Source organism: Sitophilus oryzae, unplaced genomic scaffold (assembly GCF_002938485.1).
Source record: "Sitophilus oryzae breed Bouriz unplaced genomic scaffold, Soryzae_2.0 scaffold_360_pilon_pilon, whole genome shotgun sequence".
NCBI lineage: Eukaryota > Metazoa > Arthropoda > Insecta > Coleoptera > Curculionidae > Sitophilus > Sitophilus oryzae.
In genome coordinates, this window is record NW_022146930.1 from 35,774 (window position 1) to 53,948 (window position 18,175).

The following is an 18,175-nucleotide window of genomic DNA, read 5'->3' on the forward strand; positions in this document are numbered from 1 at the left end:
GTTCACAAGTTATTAAACTTTATTTTTTTTTGTTATTCTAACTTGCCTAAAATATGTTCTCTAAATATGTCGTCAGCTCTTAGGCTATATCTTCGGGGACTTTGAACACATATCAGCCCAAGTCTAGAGGAATCGTTTAAAACCATTTTCAAAACTGTGAGAATTTTTTCTACCGATGGGCCTTTTTTAACTAATTTAACTGGGGTACGAACAAAATCTTCAAAATAAATTCATGGGATAAAAATTACCAAGATTTGTATACTTTTAATAAAAAAAAATACATTTCTAAAATTACAGATGATGTGTTTGAAAATTCAAATGAAAGTTTTCACCGACCCTTGTTGGTCTATTGTAGCTCATTCCGAACCTGCGCTCTACTTATTTTTCCCTACTATTTCGCTGATTCTTTCACGGACGGCGCTGCTCGGCTCGAAGTTTTGGTACCGCGCGCACAAACAACAAACCAAAGAAATCGTACAAGAGAAAACATCAGCCGCGCTCCTGAAAATACAACGCAGATCACAAACAACAACCAAAATGAAAACAATCATTAGTGTGTTGGCCCTATTTGCCGTTCTTAATCTGGGTAAGTTTCAAAAAATTTATTTTTTGAAGGGTTTAAAAATATTTTTTTGTGCTACCAGGGTTGTGACGCTGAAAACTTTTAGTACATTTTGAAAATAATGTTTTCGGGCTTCATAAGTTGATTGTTAATTTCTTTATTAAGTTATTAGGGCTTGAAAGTTTACTGTTTCTTAATTTTCATAATTTTTTTGAAAGTTCTAGTACATTTTTGTAATTTCAAAAAATAGTTTTTTTAATATATTAAGAATTCTCCAACGTTTACTGTCATTTTCTTTAAGTCTGAACGACATTTTATATATTTCTGTTAGTAAATAACATTAAGCAGGTATGTAATTAGAAAATAAATAACCATAATGTTTCCTGGTAACATGTACGTTTCTGTCAGGGTTGTGACTTTTTTTTGTACACATTATTTAAGTAGCTTTAACTAATTTTTTTATGTTGTCGTGTTTTTTTGTCATAGTTTTGTTACATTTGATTAATTTCTTTTGCAACACACTCTTAACTTATTATTAACTTCATGATTTCCAATTAAAAACTACATTTTTTGAATTGCGTATTTATAGAAACGATTAATTTAAAAGTAAAAATAAATTTACTGCATTGGAGATTATAACTTTTATGTGAACAACCAACAATAATAGTTGTTGATATATTTATAATTAGTAAAAATTGAGGAAAGAAATATTAATTTTTAAACCTGATAATTGAACAGGTTTCATGCTGTTTGTTAATTTTTTATTTTTATTCTATTTAAAGTTAACACGACATATAATTTTTTACGTAAATACTATTTTTTACCATACCATCAACCAATATACAACCAACATGCCTAAGTAATATACAGGGTGAGTCTTAAACAGGGGCGCATATAAGGGAAGGGTAATGGGGGTAATTACCCCTCCCAGAAAGAAATTAATTTATTTTAATTATTTCTTTCGAAAATCGACAACAATGTCATCACAATGAAACGGTACATTGTGAGACAGGAAATTGTAGAGAGAAACAAGGCCTATAACATAGGATACAACATTTTAATGAACAGTCCTTTCCATAAAATCAATAAAATGAAAAATATACGAAATAATTATATATGTACTGATTTCTTTCGAAAATCGACAACTATGAAACTATGAACCCTTCCCCGACACAAACGGTACATTGTGAAACAGGAAATTGTAGAGAGAAACAAGGCCTATAACATAGGATACAACATTTTAATGAACAGTCCTTTCCATAAAATCAATAAAATGAAAAATATACGAAATAATTATATATGTACTGATTTCTTTCGAAAATCGACAACTATGAAACTATGAACCCTTCCCGGACACAAACGGTACATTGTGAAACAGGAAATTGTAGAAAGAAACAAGCCCTATAACATAGGATACAACATTTTAATGAATAGTGCTTTCCATAAAATCAATAAAATGAAAAATATACGAAATAATATACATGTACTGATTTCTTTCGAAAATCGACAACTATGAAACCATGAACCCTTCCCGAACACAAACGGTACATTGTGAAACAGGAAATTGTAGAGAGAAACAAGCCCTATACAGGGGCATATATACGGGAGGGGTGATGGGTGTAATTACCCCTCCCAGAAAAAAAAATAATAATAAGATAAAATTTGGTATAAAATAAAATTGTTACAAAAAAGTTAATAATACAAATTAAAACAGAATATCCAAACCAATTCTAAGCTTGTTTTTAAGTTGTAGCCCGAGTTTTTTTTAATAAGGACAGTTTATATTAACATTAACCGGTTATTATTTTAAGAAAATCAAAAATATGTAGACTGTGTGTTTCTAGAGTATAAATACCTATATAAAATTTTATTAGTATGTTATATAGGTACTAATGTTGATTTTTAAGATATAAAAAACTACCCTTTATTGTTGACTGGAAATTACTACAGATTTTTTGCAACAATCAAATGTTTTGATGTTGTAAAACTAACAAGATTGAGTCTGAAATCGATTTTATTGATTTTCATTGGCATTGAGATTATAACATCAATACATCTAAGTTAATCATGGCTAAATATATCTAGTTGGTAACAAGACATAATAATTTAACAGCATAATATTGAAGATAACACTATGAACTGCCCAAGTTTAGTTGATAATATGAATAACTAAATATTTAGCTCTAATATTATAGCGATAAAACATTCACCTATAACTCGAAACAAACATAATTTTCTATTTTTATACCGTGACAAGTCAACACGATCATGATCGAGTCACCTGTTTAATAATGCCGATGTTTCCTTGAAAATTAGCATTCGTTAAGTTATGTTGGCTTTTTGAGCAGGTAATCTTGCAAATAGGTTGTTTTTAATTTAAAATACAAATACAAAAAAAAATTTCATGTTTTTTAAAGATTAATATATTTTTTTCTGGTTGGCCGATTTTGATGATTCTAGAAGGAATGTGTCGTAAAATTATATGACTTTTTCTTAGACAAGGAAAGAGAGGGGACAGGTAACAGGGCAGCTGAAAGTGAGGCCACTTGTCACCACTCGAAATTCTCCAATGGCGTAGCATCAGAAATTAGCTTGTACCTAGACCAAAGAGTAGATAAGACAAGAGACGACAGTTCGCGCGGTACATTTCATGTTTGAGTGGTGGGGAGAGTGACCTCGTCTCGCTTGTTCCTTTAAATTTTCGTAATTTTTTCGCGGGAAATTTGAAATAGACTATTATTAAAATTTGCCTGTATAGCTTATAAATAGTTATTGTATGGGTAAAGAGATAAATAGAAACAAAAAAAAATGAGTTTTCTAAATATTATATAAAATAAATTATAATTAGTAACATATTTGTCGGGGAATAAAGATAATAAAAGCAATATTTTGTATATCGTTGGTAAACAAGAGAAAGTTACCAAGTCGATTTGTAAGAAATGTTTTATTTACGTGTATTTTTTTACATATGGACTTGAACAAGTGTAATATCACAATGTGGAGTTTATGTACAAAAAATAGAGTTGCTCAATTTTTATTTAATAAATACTCGCAATTACAAGCTTCTAACCATGTCTTTGATCTATGGATTACATTTAGTTTAATAACATAATTATATAGTATATTTCTATAAAAATACTTTTCAGGATCCTTTGGAAAAGAGTGAAGACCTATTTTTGCAGTGTTTATAAGCACACACAATACCACCATCTCGTCTTTTCCTGCTACTCGTGTCCTGTTCAGTATTCATATTTAACAATAATTACAAATTAGAACGCAATAAAAACGATACTAAAATTAAACCTTAAAAATTCTCAAAACGATAATATATCGAAAAACTCTGAAAACACACTTTAAAAAGGCAAAAATGCAAGAAAACAACTAATCAGATTTGTTTATGTTTAAGCCTGATTAGCACAGCCAGCACAGCTGATTAGCGTCCTAAAATCTAGAAGTGTCTAGCCCTAGCAGTCAACTTTTAAGCTTAACCAATCAGGTTGGTTAGCGTGGTTATTCGAAGGGTGTTAATTCATTTGTGTTTGTCAAAAACTCTAACGTGATTGGTCGGGCTTAATAGTTGCTTGCTAGGGCTAGACACAAGTCTAAAATCTTAGGTTCGAATAAATAAAATGCGCCGTTGTCAGATTTTCAGATTTTATCTGTTTATCTTTGAAATCGACCAACTTTAGTCATTCTGTTTCTTTGATATTATCAGTACATTGCGAAAAAAGAACCTAAACCAACCTAAACTAAAAATTTACATTTCCGTATTAACATACGTTACTTATATCCTTGTTATATTATTAATTTATTTTCAGAAAATCTTGTTTATTTTTCGAAGAAATATACTTGGCAACAGACAAAATGGGACTTGACGGGACCTTTAAATTTTAATATATCTGCGTCTCTCTTGCGAAATTCGACTTCTTTGTTCACTGTCGTCTCTTGTCTTATCTACTCTTTGCCTAGACGATACAAAATATTTATTAAAACGTAAACTAATATATCGTTCATTTTTGAGTAATGCATATACAGAATATCTAAGTCGATAATGCAAAATTTATTTAAAGTCACAGTGGACTGATTATCAAGACAATTATTTATTTATTAACGTGTGTATAATGCATAATTAAATAAAAAATACTGTAAATATATATGTTTTAAATGTGTATATACATATTACCGTATGATCGAAAAAAAACGGCGTCTTGTTTGTTTGGAAATGACAATTTCACAAATTATTATTAAAAATTACATTATTCATTGAATCCGTAAGCAAGTGTGAAGGGGATTGGCTAGATTCATTATTATACCGTATGATCGAAAAAAAAACGACGTCCAGTTGGCTTGTAAATGACGATCGACGACATTCCCCATATAATTTTACATATAAAATGACAGCGATCTTCATTTCATAGCCATCGCTGACGCCGTCTTTTTTCGATGTCGTTTTGTATAGTTTTTATGTCATTTTATATGTAGAATAGTATGGGGAATGTCATTGATCGTAATTTACAAGCCAACTGGCCGTCGTTTTTATTCGATCATACGGTATAATAATGAATCTAGCCAATCCCCTTCACACTTGCGTACGGATTCAATGAATAATGTAATTTTTAATATTTGTTACCTTCAATCATAAGAATATTCTAATTTTCCACAAAAAAAAACAATTCTAGAAGCTTTGTGTTATTTTACTTATTATTAAATTTGTATTAATTACTGAAACTGTTATTATACACCTAAATTAGCAAATTTTTTGAAAGAATATTTAAAAAAATATAGTAACAAGTAGCCCACCACAAGTTTGTCCACCCCCAGCAAATCTTGGCAGGTAAATTTAAGTTTTATATATCAACTATACATATAGATTTTTTATCACTAGAATTTTTCATTTTTTTATAGTTTACAATTATTTTACTATTTGATAACAATACTTTATAAATTACATGTAAAATATGTAAAAAAATGTTTATTGCGGAAATTGTATTTCTCTAATTATAATTCCCTACGCCACTGGAGAAATCCATGCTGAGTAGCATTATTTATAGTTTCAAACATTAATTATAATACAGGATATTGAAAATACTACTTGGAATTATTAAAAATAGTTTTGTTAGGATGTGGTACAAGACATATTAAAAGCATTTTACATATTTTTACTGCTATAATGAAAAAAATGTACATTTTATGACCACATAACAAAAGTTGTGTGTCGATTTTTACCTGTGAAATGTAATTCCAGCCACTTTTTTCTCGCTTCGGCCTTTGCAGCCATACGCTGAACATTTCACCACATACTAAACAACACAGTTTATAAATTTAAAACAAAACAGTATTCACAAAAAGCATAAAAATTCTCTTGGTGTCACCTCGAAATCTTGTCACCCAAGTATGGCCGCCGATCAAATTTTGGCCACAAAAATTGTGGCTTCAGTTTTGCAATTTGACACAATAGTTTAGTTGGTTGTATGCATGTTGTAGGCCAGTAAAAGACTTTGAAGTTCTTAGACAGGTATTTTGGCTACATTTCGATTAATATACACGGTAAGTGTTAAATAAGTGTAAATATTTTAAGGTCTGGTATTATATCTCGATAAAAGAAACACCCGTTACCGTTTTTCAAAAAAGTTCAAAATAACACAGTTATTTTGCTTTGATAATTATAAAATAATGTTTTTGCTAAAATTTTGAGATGGATCTTTCCAACACTGGATCTTTCCTGGATTTTTCTTTCCTGTAAATTTGCCATAATATTATCAAGAAATTATGCTTTTTAAAAATAATTCAATTTCACTAAATGTGGTCTGTAAAATGTACTATTTTAAAAAATCGAAATGTACTAAACAGTCTTGGTAAATATTCCTTTTCTTTCAAGGAAATCAAAGTGGACTTACTGCGCATTATTTGTCTATAAATATAGTTTTCAACACAGAAATCTGACTGGATCAATATTCGAAGTCATATTCCGCGCCAGAATGTCTGCCTATGATCTCCAGTAACCTTTCTTTAGTTTTATTTCCTCGCTTTTCAGTGACGTAGTAAATGTCACCTAGTTCTATTTTTACGTAATTTGTGTTCTTAATAATACAGGGCGATTCAGAAAGTTTCGAAAAATTCCGAGCAAATCAGATTTTGTAAATTTGAAATGTTCAGTCCAATCTTTTTTACAAAAAATGTGGCTCATAGTAAAAAATAATAATTATTCATTGAAATACAGAACGATTCAAATATATTTTAATTTTTTCAGTAAAGCTGTAATTTTTTAATGTAAAAAATGTAAACCTCTCGATTATTTTTATTTTTTGTCAGATTCTCTCTATAAAAGTTTGATTTAAGAAGTTAATTCCAGTTATTGTTTCTATTATGAAAACAATGCAAGAATTTATAAATCATTTTTTTCGTGACACACAGTCATTTGGTTCATTTTTTAATGGCATTCATTCTATCAAATAATGGTATCGTCAGATTTATCAAAATGATTCACTTGTTGATTCAATGCATGCTACTCATTACCAAATCATTACAGGAAAAAAACTCTATAAAAGAAAAACATTATTTGTGTATATGGTCTGTAATATATTAACGTAATAAATAGATATTTGTTAAGTAAATAACCTTGAATTTTTAAGTAGTGTCAATAAACGTGTTAAATATTTTTCAAAAAATAATACGTCATCATGGTCAATGATTTACACTAACTATATTTTAGTTGACAAAAGTAACTTTGTTAACAAGACTAATAACTTTGCCAATAAATTTTCTGATCATAATGTATGAGTATAAATTAAAATTTTACTTTTAAATTCTAATTGACATAAATTGGGATTGATTGACGTATTCAATTGTTTTCGGTTACTTCCGGTTTCACCTGAAATGACTACAATTTTTGTTTTTTAAATGGCACCCTCGGTATTTGTCATATGTCAACTTTTGATATTTTCATATATGGTTTATTTGATATTGTAATATGCGGTTCATAACGACAATTTGACTCGAAATACCAAGTGTGTGGTATCAAATTATTTGTAAAAAAATTATTTTTTCAAATATGTTAATTAGCCACCCTCGTTCCATTTGAAAAAATTGAGATATGATTAAAAATACGATTTGGGCATCTTTTAACCAACCAGGACAAGACACTAAAAAAACATTAGACGATCAAATCTATTATTCCAAGGCTCCTTGATTAAAAATTAGTATTTTTAACACAGTCATCGCACTCTAGATTGAAATTTAAAATACAATTTGTTTTTGAGTGACTATGTCAAAAGTTGACACATGATATGTCATTCGATTCAGAGTGTCATTTTCTATCGAATAAAGTAAAAAAATACCGAGGATGCCATTTAAAAATCAAAAGTTGTAGTCATTTCCGGTGAAACCGGAAGTGATCGAAAACAATTGAATACGTCAATCAATCCCAATTTATGTCATATACTAACATACCTAATCTCGTTGTTTTATCTGAAAAAATAAAAAAGTTATAGGGGGTGAGCCAACTTTGAGACGCACCCGGTATACAGGGTGGGTTTTCTACAATGTTCTCTATGGGTATCTCGAAATGAGGAAAGAATTGCAGTTTTGTGGGGTCATAAATATGCGCCTTTCAGATTTTTGAAAAAGTTCATGGCTTACTAGATAATCGAAAAAACTTTAATGAAACAAATTTTGGCTATTTTAAAAATGGTTCCTAATTCCATTATAATACATTTTAGACAAAAAGTTTTCAGATAAAAGTTGTAGATAATCGCATCCTTAATGAGATTGTGTTCTCCGTTTTTTTTTCTAAAGCCTGTCATTTTTGACATATGACACAAACTTATATTTTTTTAAATGGAAAGCATAGTTGGCCATGACTATCTCCAGTAGTTTCCGAGACACTCATAGAGAACATCGTAGAAAACTCACTCTGTATAATATGTATGTATATGTCTACACGTTCGTTATATTAACAACAATCTAATATGTATATTATATGTATACAGTTATTGAAAATAGAAATTACATCATTAGATTTAACCTTTGAATCGTATAGATTTGCTATAAATGTATTTTCTAGCTGCAAGTTTTTTTATATATTGAGTTATTTCTTTCTGAAATGATATGCTTATTTTTAAAACGGAATCAGGTTATAGCCACTTGACACTAAAAATGGACGCTAGCCTACTTCGCCAAGCTATAGTGAAATGAAAAATGAGATTGAGAAAGTAAATTCTGTACAGATTTTTTTTGTATTAAAGAAAGGAAGAAAATACAAAATCAAGTAATTATTCTTCTATTAGAAAGTACAAGCTATATTTTTATAATAATTTTGTTGCTAGTAATTCATTTAATTATATTTGTTTATGTATATGTATGTATGTTACTGATATACAGAAAATCTTATTTAATAATAATATGTCTATTAGTAATTATTTATGATTGACCAAGTCTTATAAAATTATTTTGTCGATCTTCTTCTATTAAAATTGGCCTTATTTGACTGTTAGATTATTTTTTAATTTAAAATTGGTATATTATTTTTTAGTATATATTGGGTGAGTCTCAAATTAGTGCCAATAGTTAGAGGTGGTATATTTCGTTCTCATTTTTTTGCGAAAAAAAAAATGAAAATGAAATGAATCAGTCACTTATGACGAAATATATAGTAGGTATAATCACATAGTAACACAAATTGATATTCCAAAGTTTCCAGAATATTGCACATGTTATAAGGGTTGTTCACCACACACGACACGCAATATTGTAACTAAACGATTAGATTTTTTGAAATTGTAAGTTTGGGGTTCGTTGAAGGACTATTAGAGGTACAATTTGAAAATATTTTTACAAGATACAGAGTGTCCCAAATAAGTAAAAAATATTATAGTTGTATTTTTTTCAAAATGCAACCCCCTGTATATTATTCTATTTTTAGATTCTACGATTGAAATAAAGGTAAATTTGATTAATTAACTAATTTTGGGCGGAAATAATGGTGGTATATTTAATTGGTATAATCTTTTACAAATATTTAAATTTTTTTCTTTTTGTAAACAAATGGGCTTGCAATATCATTTTTACGACCTGTACATTTTGTACATATGTTACTTTAAAAAAATCTAAAATGTCAATATTCCATGGGTATAGTGATAAATGAGGTCTAAATTATAAGAAAATGCATTTTCTGCGAAAACTTGAAGAGATAGGTAAAAATAGTATAATACAATTTGATAAACAATTAAATTGTGCATCTGATTCACGTAAAATATATTGGATGTTCCATTTAAATTAAACAAGTTATTGCCGTTTAAAGCTAGTAATTATTTAATATAAATTTTTGGAGACTCTGTATAAGGTAATATAATTTTTATTATTGCAACAAAATATCTGATCAATAAATCATCTTCAGTAAATGTTTAGTATTAAAACCTTTGATATACTTGGAGAAATAAAGCCTTAACTTTTTTACTGCGATTTCACAAAATTGAAAATATTTCAAAAATTTTTTTTTCGTAGGCACGCGATGGCAAAGGTTCGGGTATAGGGTGAAAGGGTGACTCAGGGTCTATGGCAAGATGGGGTGAATAAAAATGTATAACACCTGCTGTATCCCTTTAATTTATTTACAGATAAGCGCTGTTGTCAACTGTTACGCAGTCTGTCTACTTATTTTAAATTATATCCACAGATAACATATACCTATACTATTATTATATGTTATATAAGTTATATCCTTTACTATATAAAATTATCTTAAAATTTGTGGCCTCACCATTGGTTGTTTATTCACCCTGTATATACCATGCACTGTAGTATATTCTGGTAGAAAACTATTTTACAAGAATCTAGAAATTTAAAAACAGGAATATTTTTAAATTTCATAATTTCAGCCGATCTATATGAATGTACATAAAATTTAATTTGTAAAGAACATATGTTCATCCTTCAATATCACGTCTTGTTGACCTCCAATGTTCGTGTGTTAAGTTTTATTGATGCTAACTTGCTTGTCATTTATTTTAGATAATTATATTCTTGGTGTAACGCTATCTGGTATTATCTAGTCCTCTTTGAAACCATACGTGGAAACCATATGGTGTATATAGAGATTGTATTTCCTTTAATAATATACTCATTTTTTTTTGAACAACGCCTCTCGAAAATGGTTAATCTAAAACTTACAATTGTTAGAGATAAATAAATATATTAATAGTATTAATGCTAAGAACCGACCAAGATGATAAAATTGATACTCCAAGAGACAGTTAATGAAGTCAAAGTAAACAAGAAAATAACGGAAAAATTTATAATCAGGGACGGATTAAGACAGGGGGGCCCACTATCTCCAGTACTGTTTAGTGTGGTACTAGAAAAAGTTATAAAAGATGCGGGAATCAACAGAGAGGGCCTTCTGTATACAAAAAGACACCAATGCTTAGCCTTTGCAGATGATTTAGTTATCTTAGCAAGAGATCGGAAAGAGCTGATATCGGTGACCAAAAGACTAGAAAATCAAGCGCAAAAAGTAGGCTTAGGCCCGTATTTATAGTTGCGTCTCGAGACGCCAAGACGGTCTTGGGCTCTTGAGAGCGGAATCCACAGAATACACGAGCAAACGTCATTTTGGAGATTGCGATTTTCATTTTGGAGATTGTCATTTTGGATAGTTTATGTGATCTGTGGATACTTTCTTAACCTAACTTTTTTAGTAAACAAAATAAATCCCTTGTAAATCCGTTTTGTCTGAACCAACGACCAAATCTTTGCCAAACCACGATTGGTAGGTTTTTGCAAGTCTTCAATTTATAAGAGGTAAAATAGTTTCTGTAATTGTAGCCTTGTTAAACCAATGTCGGCATAAATCCCCCCTCGCTAAATATTTCTATTGGATTTCCTGCATCCCGTATATATCTTTTTAGAACTCGAAGACGATTTTCTTCTTCCACATGGTCCAAAATATCCTCAAACTCTTCTAACATATTCAAAACTGTTTAATCAGACAAAACGGATTTACTTTGTTTACTAAAAAAATTAGGCTAAGAAACTATCCACAGATCATATAAACTATCCAAAAAGACAATCTCCAAAATGAAAATCGCAATCTCCAAAATGACGTTTGCTCGTGTATTCTGTGGATTCCGCTCTCAAGAGCCCAAGACCGTCTTGGCGTCTCGAGACGCAACTATAAATACGGGCCTTAGTGTTTAATGAGAAGAAAACGAAATTTATGGAGTGGTCAGATAGGGATTTTGGTTTGGTTTGGGAGAGGGAAACGATACAAGTTTGAGGAAGTAGATACATTCCATATTCACATATTTTTAAGGAAACCAAATGTAACTCATGAAATTATCGCAAGAATAATGGCAGGAAATAGATGTGTCAGCACACTACAGAAAATTATTAAGAGTAAGAACATCTCTAGAAGTTTAAAAAACAGAATGTACCAAACAATGATACGACCAATAATAGTGCTGTATGCATGTGAAACGTGGACGTTCAATGCAAAGGACAGTTCGAGGCTAGAGATTTGGGAAAGAAAAATAGTGAGGAAGATTTTTGGAAGAAAGAAGACAGACAAAATATGGACCAGAAGAACAAATAAAGAATTAAAGCAACTGTATAACGGGAGTAGCAAGAGCACAAAGACTGAGATGGCTGGGACACATTGAAAGAATGGCTGAAGCAAGAATTCCTAGTTCGATAATGAAACGTGGAATATTTGGAAAGAGAAGAAAGGGGCAGACCGAAAACCAGATGGAAAAAGGATGTAGAAGAGGACTTGAGAAGGATAAGACTGGATGGGTGGAGAATAAAAGCGAAAGACAGAAACAAATGGAGAAAAATAACCAATTAAGCCATGAGCCTTTTAGGCTTTTAGAGCTATTCTATTATACAGGGTTGTTCACCACATACGACACGGAGTATTGTAGCTAAACGATTATATTTTTACCAATTTCAAGTTTTGGGTTCGATGAAGGACTATTAGAGGTACAATGTAAAAATAATTTGACAAGATACAGAGTGTCCCAAATAAGTAAAAAATATCAAAGTTGTGTTTTTTTTTAAATGGAACACCCTGTATATTATGACATTTTTAGTTTCTACGATTAAAATAAAGGTAAATTTGATTAAGGTTTATTATACTTAAACCTTACCGTTTTTGAAATATTTTCAATTTTGGGAAATTGCAGTAAAAATTTCAAGGCTTCATTTCTCCAAGGGTATCAAAGTTTTTAATACTAAATATTTACTAAAGTTTATTTATTGATCAGTTATTGTGTTGCAATAATAAAAATTATACTACCTTATACAGAGTGTCTAAAAATTTATTTTAAATAATTTCTAGCTTTAAACGCCAATAACTTCTTTAATTTAAATGGAACGCGCTGTATATTTTAGGAGAATCAGATGCACAATTTAATTGTCTATCAAATTGTATTATACCATTTTTACCTATCCCTTCAAGTTTTCGTAGAAAATGCATTTTCTTATAATTTAGACCCTATTTATCAATATACCCATGGAATATTGACATTTTAGATTGTTTTTAAAGCAACAAATGTACAAAATGTACAGGCTAGTAATATTATCGTTTTTAGCAAAACGATAATTAAACCCATTTGTATGCAAAAAGAAAACTATTTAAATCTTTATAAAAGAGTATACCATTAATTAAATATAACACCATTATTTCCGCCCATATACTAATTAATTACATATTTAATTGTGTTCGTTAATAAATTATTCTAAATAAATGTGGATTTGAGTCAGAAATCAATATAATAATAAGTTATCAAATTAAAGTCTCTGTTGTTATAAATAAGTATTTATTAAAAAATGAAATATCATTTTTAAGGTGTTTCTTTTTATCACACTGTCTAATACCCATACAAAATTCAATTTTTTAGTATTTGGAGCAATTATTATTAATCAACGCAAACAGTCAGTTAATGTAGTTTGAATACTGGAATCATATTAATTGGTCCCCTTTAACAAATATTTAAACAGTTTTTTTCTTTTTTAATAAAATAAACAAATTATATCGACAATATTAGTATCTGTACTCTTTAAAAATTTGGTACATCTTTAAAAATAATCTAAAATGTCAATATTCCATGGGTATATTGATAAATAAGTTCTAAATTACAAGAAAATGCATTTTCTACGGAAACTTAAAGAGATAGGTAAAAAATGGTATAATATAATTTGATAGACAATTAAATTGTGCATCTGATTCTCGTAAAATATACAGGGTGTTCCGTTTAAATTAAACAAATTATTGCCGTTTGAAGCTAATAATTATTTAAAATAAATTTTTAGGCACTCTGTGTAAGGTAGTATTATTTTTATTATTGCAACAAAATAACTGATCAATAAATAAACTTCAGTAAATATTTAGTATTAAAAACTTTGATACCCTTGGAGAAATGAAGCCTTGAAATTTTTACTGCAATTTCCCAAAATTGAAAATATTTCAAAAACGGTAAGGTTTAAGTATAATAAACCTTAATCAAATTTACCTTTATTTTAATCGTAGAAACTAAAAATGAAATAATATACAGGGTGTTCCGTTTAAAAAATACAACTTTGATATTTTTTACTTATTTGGGACACTCTGTATCTTGTAAAATTATTTTTAAATTGTACCTCTAATAGTCCTTCATCGAACCCAAAACTTACAATTTGTAAAAATCTCATCGTTTAGCTACAATACTCCGTGTCGTATGTGGTGAACAACCCTGTATATATTAATGCTAAGAAAGTTGATCTAGGTTATTATAAATACAGTATCATATTAGAGACAATTAAATTTTGTGTTACGGGGGTCAATAAAATCAATTTAGTCACACTCACTGTCTAGAGCATGTCTAGAGAAGTTGATTGAATACAGAGAGGTTAAGAAGATTAATAAACATACAGGGTGGACCAAATTGAGTTCGGGAAACTTTGGCAGCGCATTCTGCAGAAAATAATAAGTAAAAAAGTTCGTGTACATTTATGTCCTAAAATGCTTCATTTCGGAGATACAGGGTGTAGTAGTTTCATTTTTATTTCGATTTATTCCAAATAATTTCTAAACTTACGTCAATATTCGGCTTATTCGTGAAAAAAAATATTATATTAATTTTTTTTTAATTTTTCTCCTATTGAAATAAATTTCTACATGAAAGAAATCTGTGACTTTGATTACTCGTACTTACTTGTATTTTATATAAAATGAATTTAGATTGTGTTTACTAGTGGTTTTGTTTAAATATTCTTTGTTTCAGCTACCGCCCAGTTGGAGTGCTATTCTTGCTTGGACGAAAAGTGTACAGAACCAGCCGGCAACTGGCAAAAAGTAGCAAACTGTGGGGGAACTCTAAATCCTGCGGACAAGAAACATGTTGGGGCTTGCCTTAAATTGGGTTACACGGGTAAGAAATATTACTAAGAGCTGTTTTCCATTTCTAATGCTGCTTATACGTAGTTTTCTGCACTGTTTATATGCTATGTTGCCTGAAATTTTGTCTGAAGGCTGGATTTTCTGGTTTATATGTCACTCATCTCTCATTTAATATCATACGTATCGCTGCAAAAAATTTGAACTGGCAAAGTAATTTTCAATATTAAAGTCTATTGAAAAAATGAATCAAGCATGAAATAAGTATTCAACAGAGTGACAATTTCAAAACGAACAGTATTTAATATTGCCTCTACCGATGATAGTATGAAAATTTGGCGAAACACGTCAATTTACATATCAAGGGGGACAATTTTTGAGGCATTGTTGTCGTATTACTTTCAACCCCTTGGGCCCCAGGACACCTACTCCTAAAATTTTAATTTATATTTATTTTACCATTTTTGTATTCCTTATAAGATTACTACATAAACTGCATTATTTTTTTGAGAATTTTATAAGGAACACAAAAATGGTAAAAGAAATAGGGGTTGCCATTTAAAGTTTAAGGGGTAGGTGCCCTGGGGGTCAAAGGGTTGAAAGTAACGCGACAACAAATGCCTCAAAAATTGTTCCCCTTGATATGTAAATTGACGTATTTCGCCAAATTTTCATACTATCATCGGTAGAGGTAATATTAAATACTGTTTGTTTTCAAATTGTCACCCTGTATAATCAAAATATTGGAATTTAAAAATCGCCATCTTTTGACGTTTTTGCTATTTTACTAAACAGTTCATCGTTTAACTGAAATTTGTCAGGAACCGATCTTTACCATAGTTTACCAAGCTGGTTAACCTGGTTTTGCAACGGAATACCTACAGCCTTATAAAGTATATCATTATCATTGTAATTATCATCATTTTTATTAGTATCATCATTACTATCACTATTATCTTTATCATCATTATCACTATTTTCACTATTAACATCATCATTATTATCGTCAGGTAAGGATCATCAAAATCCTATCTTGGTCCAGAGCAGTGATGTTGATTTTCGTTACTTTTGATTACTCGTTATTAATCGTTACTCGAGTACTAAGTAATAATTTCAAATATTCGTTACTTTGATTACTATGATTACTTTTTACTGATTTTGGGACTGCTGTCATTTTTGTCAACTGCTGTCAACCTTTGTGTCTAATTTCACCTGCTTAAGGGACATATTTTTAAAAATAGATTCTTAGTACCCACGTCTTTCATTTAATTTTGATACTCCTAGAACCATTACAATTTTTTGTACAAATAATATTCAAAATGTAAAACCTCTGACGAGTTCTCTTGTACAAAATTTCACCGCTAAATTTTAACGTAAAATTTCATACTTCTAAAACCAATTTTAACAAATTTTTGAGACAACTTTCACCCCTTATTTTACCCTCTTAGTAGGTGAGTTTCTAAAAAAATCGCTTCTATGTACTCACTTTTGCTACTGAAGAAACTTCTATACAAAATACTCCTTGGACTAATTTTAAAAAATATATACAAAATTTCACCACCAGTTTTACCCCCTTATGGTGTGAATTTCCAGCAATCGCTCCTCAGTGCTCAATTATGTCACCCAAGAAACCTCTGTGCAAAATTTGATACTTTCAGAAGCGATTTTAACAAATTTTTGTACAAACTTTCACCCCTAACTTTACCCTGGTAGGGGATAAATTTCCAAAAATCGAGTATCGACTTTCGTCACTTAAGGATATCTTAAACTTATCGACAAATTAAAAAAAAATCTACAAACTTCCACCCCTAGTTTCGATAATTTTACACCCCTAAAGGTTGAATTTCCGAAAATCGCTTCTTAATGTTCAATTACGCCGCTTAAGAGACCTCTGTGCAAAATTTCGTACTCCTAGAACCAATGACTAAAGAATATAAGAACATGTAACGCCCATATACGGGCTGCAGCAGAATTTATGACCTTAGACGGCATTCTTTTGATGGCAACGAATGAGTCATCAGCTGGTCACCAGCGACAATTTTAGCGATTTTTAATAGTTTATGTGTAGTGAACTTTGTATAAACCTTATTACAATGGTGATTAATTGTTCAGCTTTCAAATGTAAAGGCAGCAGCGATAAGAAAGAGCCAGAAGTTACGTTTCATAGGTGAATAAACAGTCCGTTCCACCTTTTTAGCGTTTTCTTAGTTTTCTTATTGAATTCGATAATTATTTTTCTGATATAGTATGTACTTGATGTGTGCTGTACGCCGATACTAGTTTTGTACCTTTTGTTAACATTTGAATACATTTTTTTCCGTAATTAATTAGTATGATACCACCGTCTACACCATAGGCATAGTCAAAACATTTATCAACAATATAAATATCCCTTCAAACAGCTAAGTTAAGAAAAATATATGGCCACGGCACTGATTGGTGCCATGGTAACAATTTGGTCTGGGGTGTTATTTGTCCTTGAATTCTTTAGTCATTGCCTAGAACAGACTTTTTTCTGCAACCTGTCTCCAAAGCCAATAGATAGTGGAAATAATAATTCTTAATATTGAAAAATGTAATCACTATCATCATGAGTCTTCTTCGTGAAACTCACGAAGAAGTCATAATGACGATAATGGTATTCCATTTCTTTTAAATGCATTATTTGATTATATTTTTTACTGTAGTCTTATTAATTTCATTTATATACTTTAGATTTGAACAAAAACGCCAAAACCATCAGGAAATGCATCATTGCCGAAAAGGACGCCAGCGGCAAACTGCAGTACCCCTGCAACTCACCAATACAAGGCGGTACCGTCACCACATGTGACGTTTGTGACAGCAACTTATGTAACTCCGCCCCCGTAACCCGTTTCGGTTACGTCACTGTCTTGGGAGCAGCCATGGCCTGCTTGCTTCACCTACTCCGTTAGGTCCGGCAACCAGTAATACTTAAAATAGTTAATAAGTGTGTGATTGATGTATGTAAATATCGATGTTGTCTATTTTTCTATATAAATGTTAAGAATACGATTTAATTTATTTTGTTTTGAATAAGTATACTTTATTATTTTGTTAAAAATGTTAAATGTGGAGTGAGAGCACTAATTTTTATTTGAGAGATAAGTGTATTAATGTCTTTAAATTAAAGCCATTCAAATAGGGCACATTTATTTTAATAAATTTTGTCAGCTTTTTGTAAGGTCGATGTTTAAGCAACAATAAATATATTAATAGAAAAA

General features: G+C 30.1%; 1 protein-coding gene across 1 annotated transcript; it reads left to right on the forward strand.

The window, feature by feature from the left end:
- Positions 1-300: 300 nt before the first annotated feature.
- Positions 301-18,175, forward strand: LOC115885088. The gene is made up of 3 exons (XM_030903871.1): positions 301-586; positions 14,818-14,964; positions 17,646-18,175. The coding sequence occupies exons 1-3, from the start codon at positions 301-303 to the stop codon at positions 17,864-17,866; spliced, it is 654 nt and encodes a 217-aa protein (XP_030759731.1). The 3' UTR covers positions 17,867-18,175.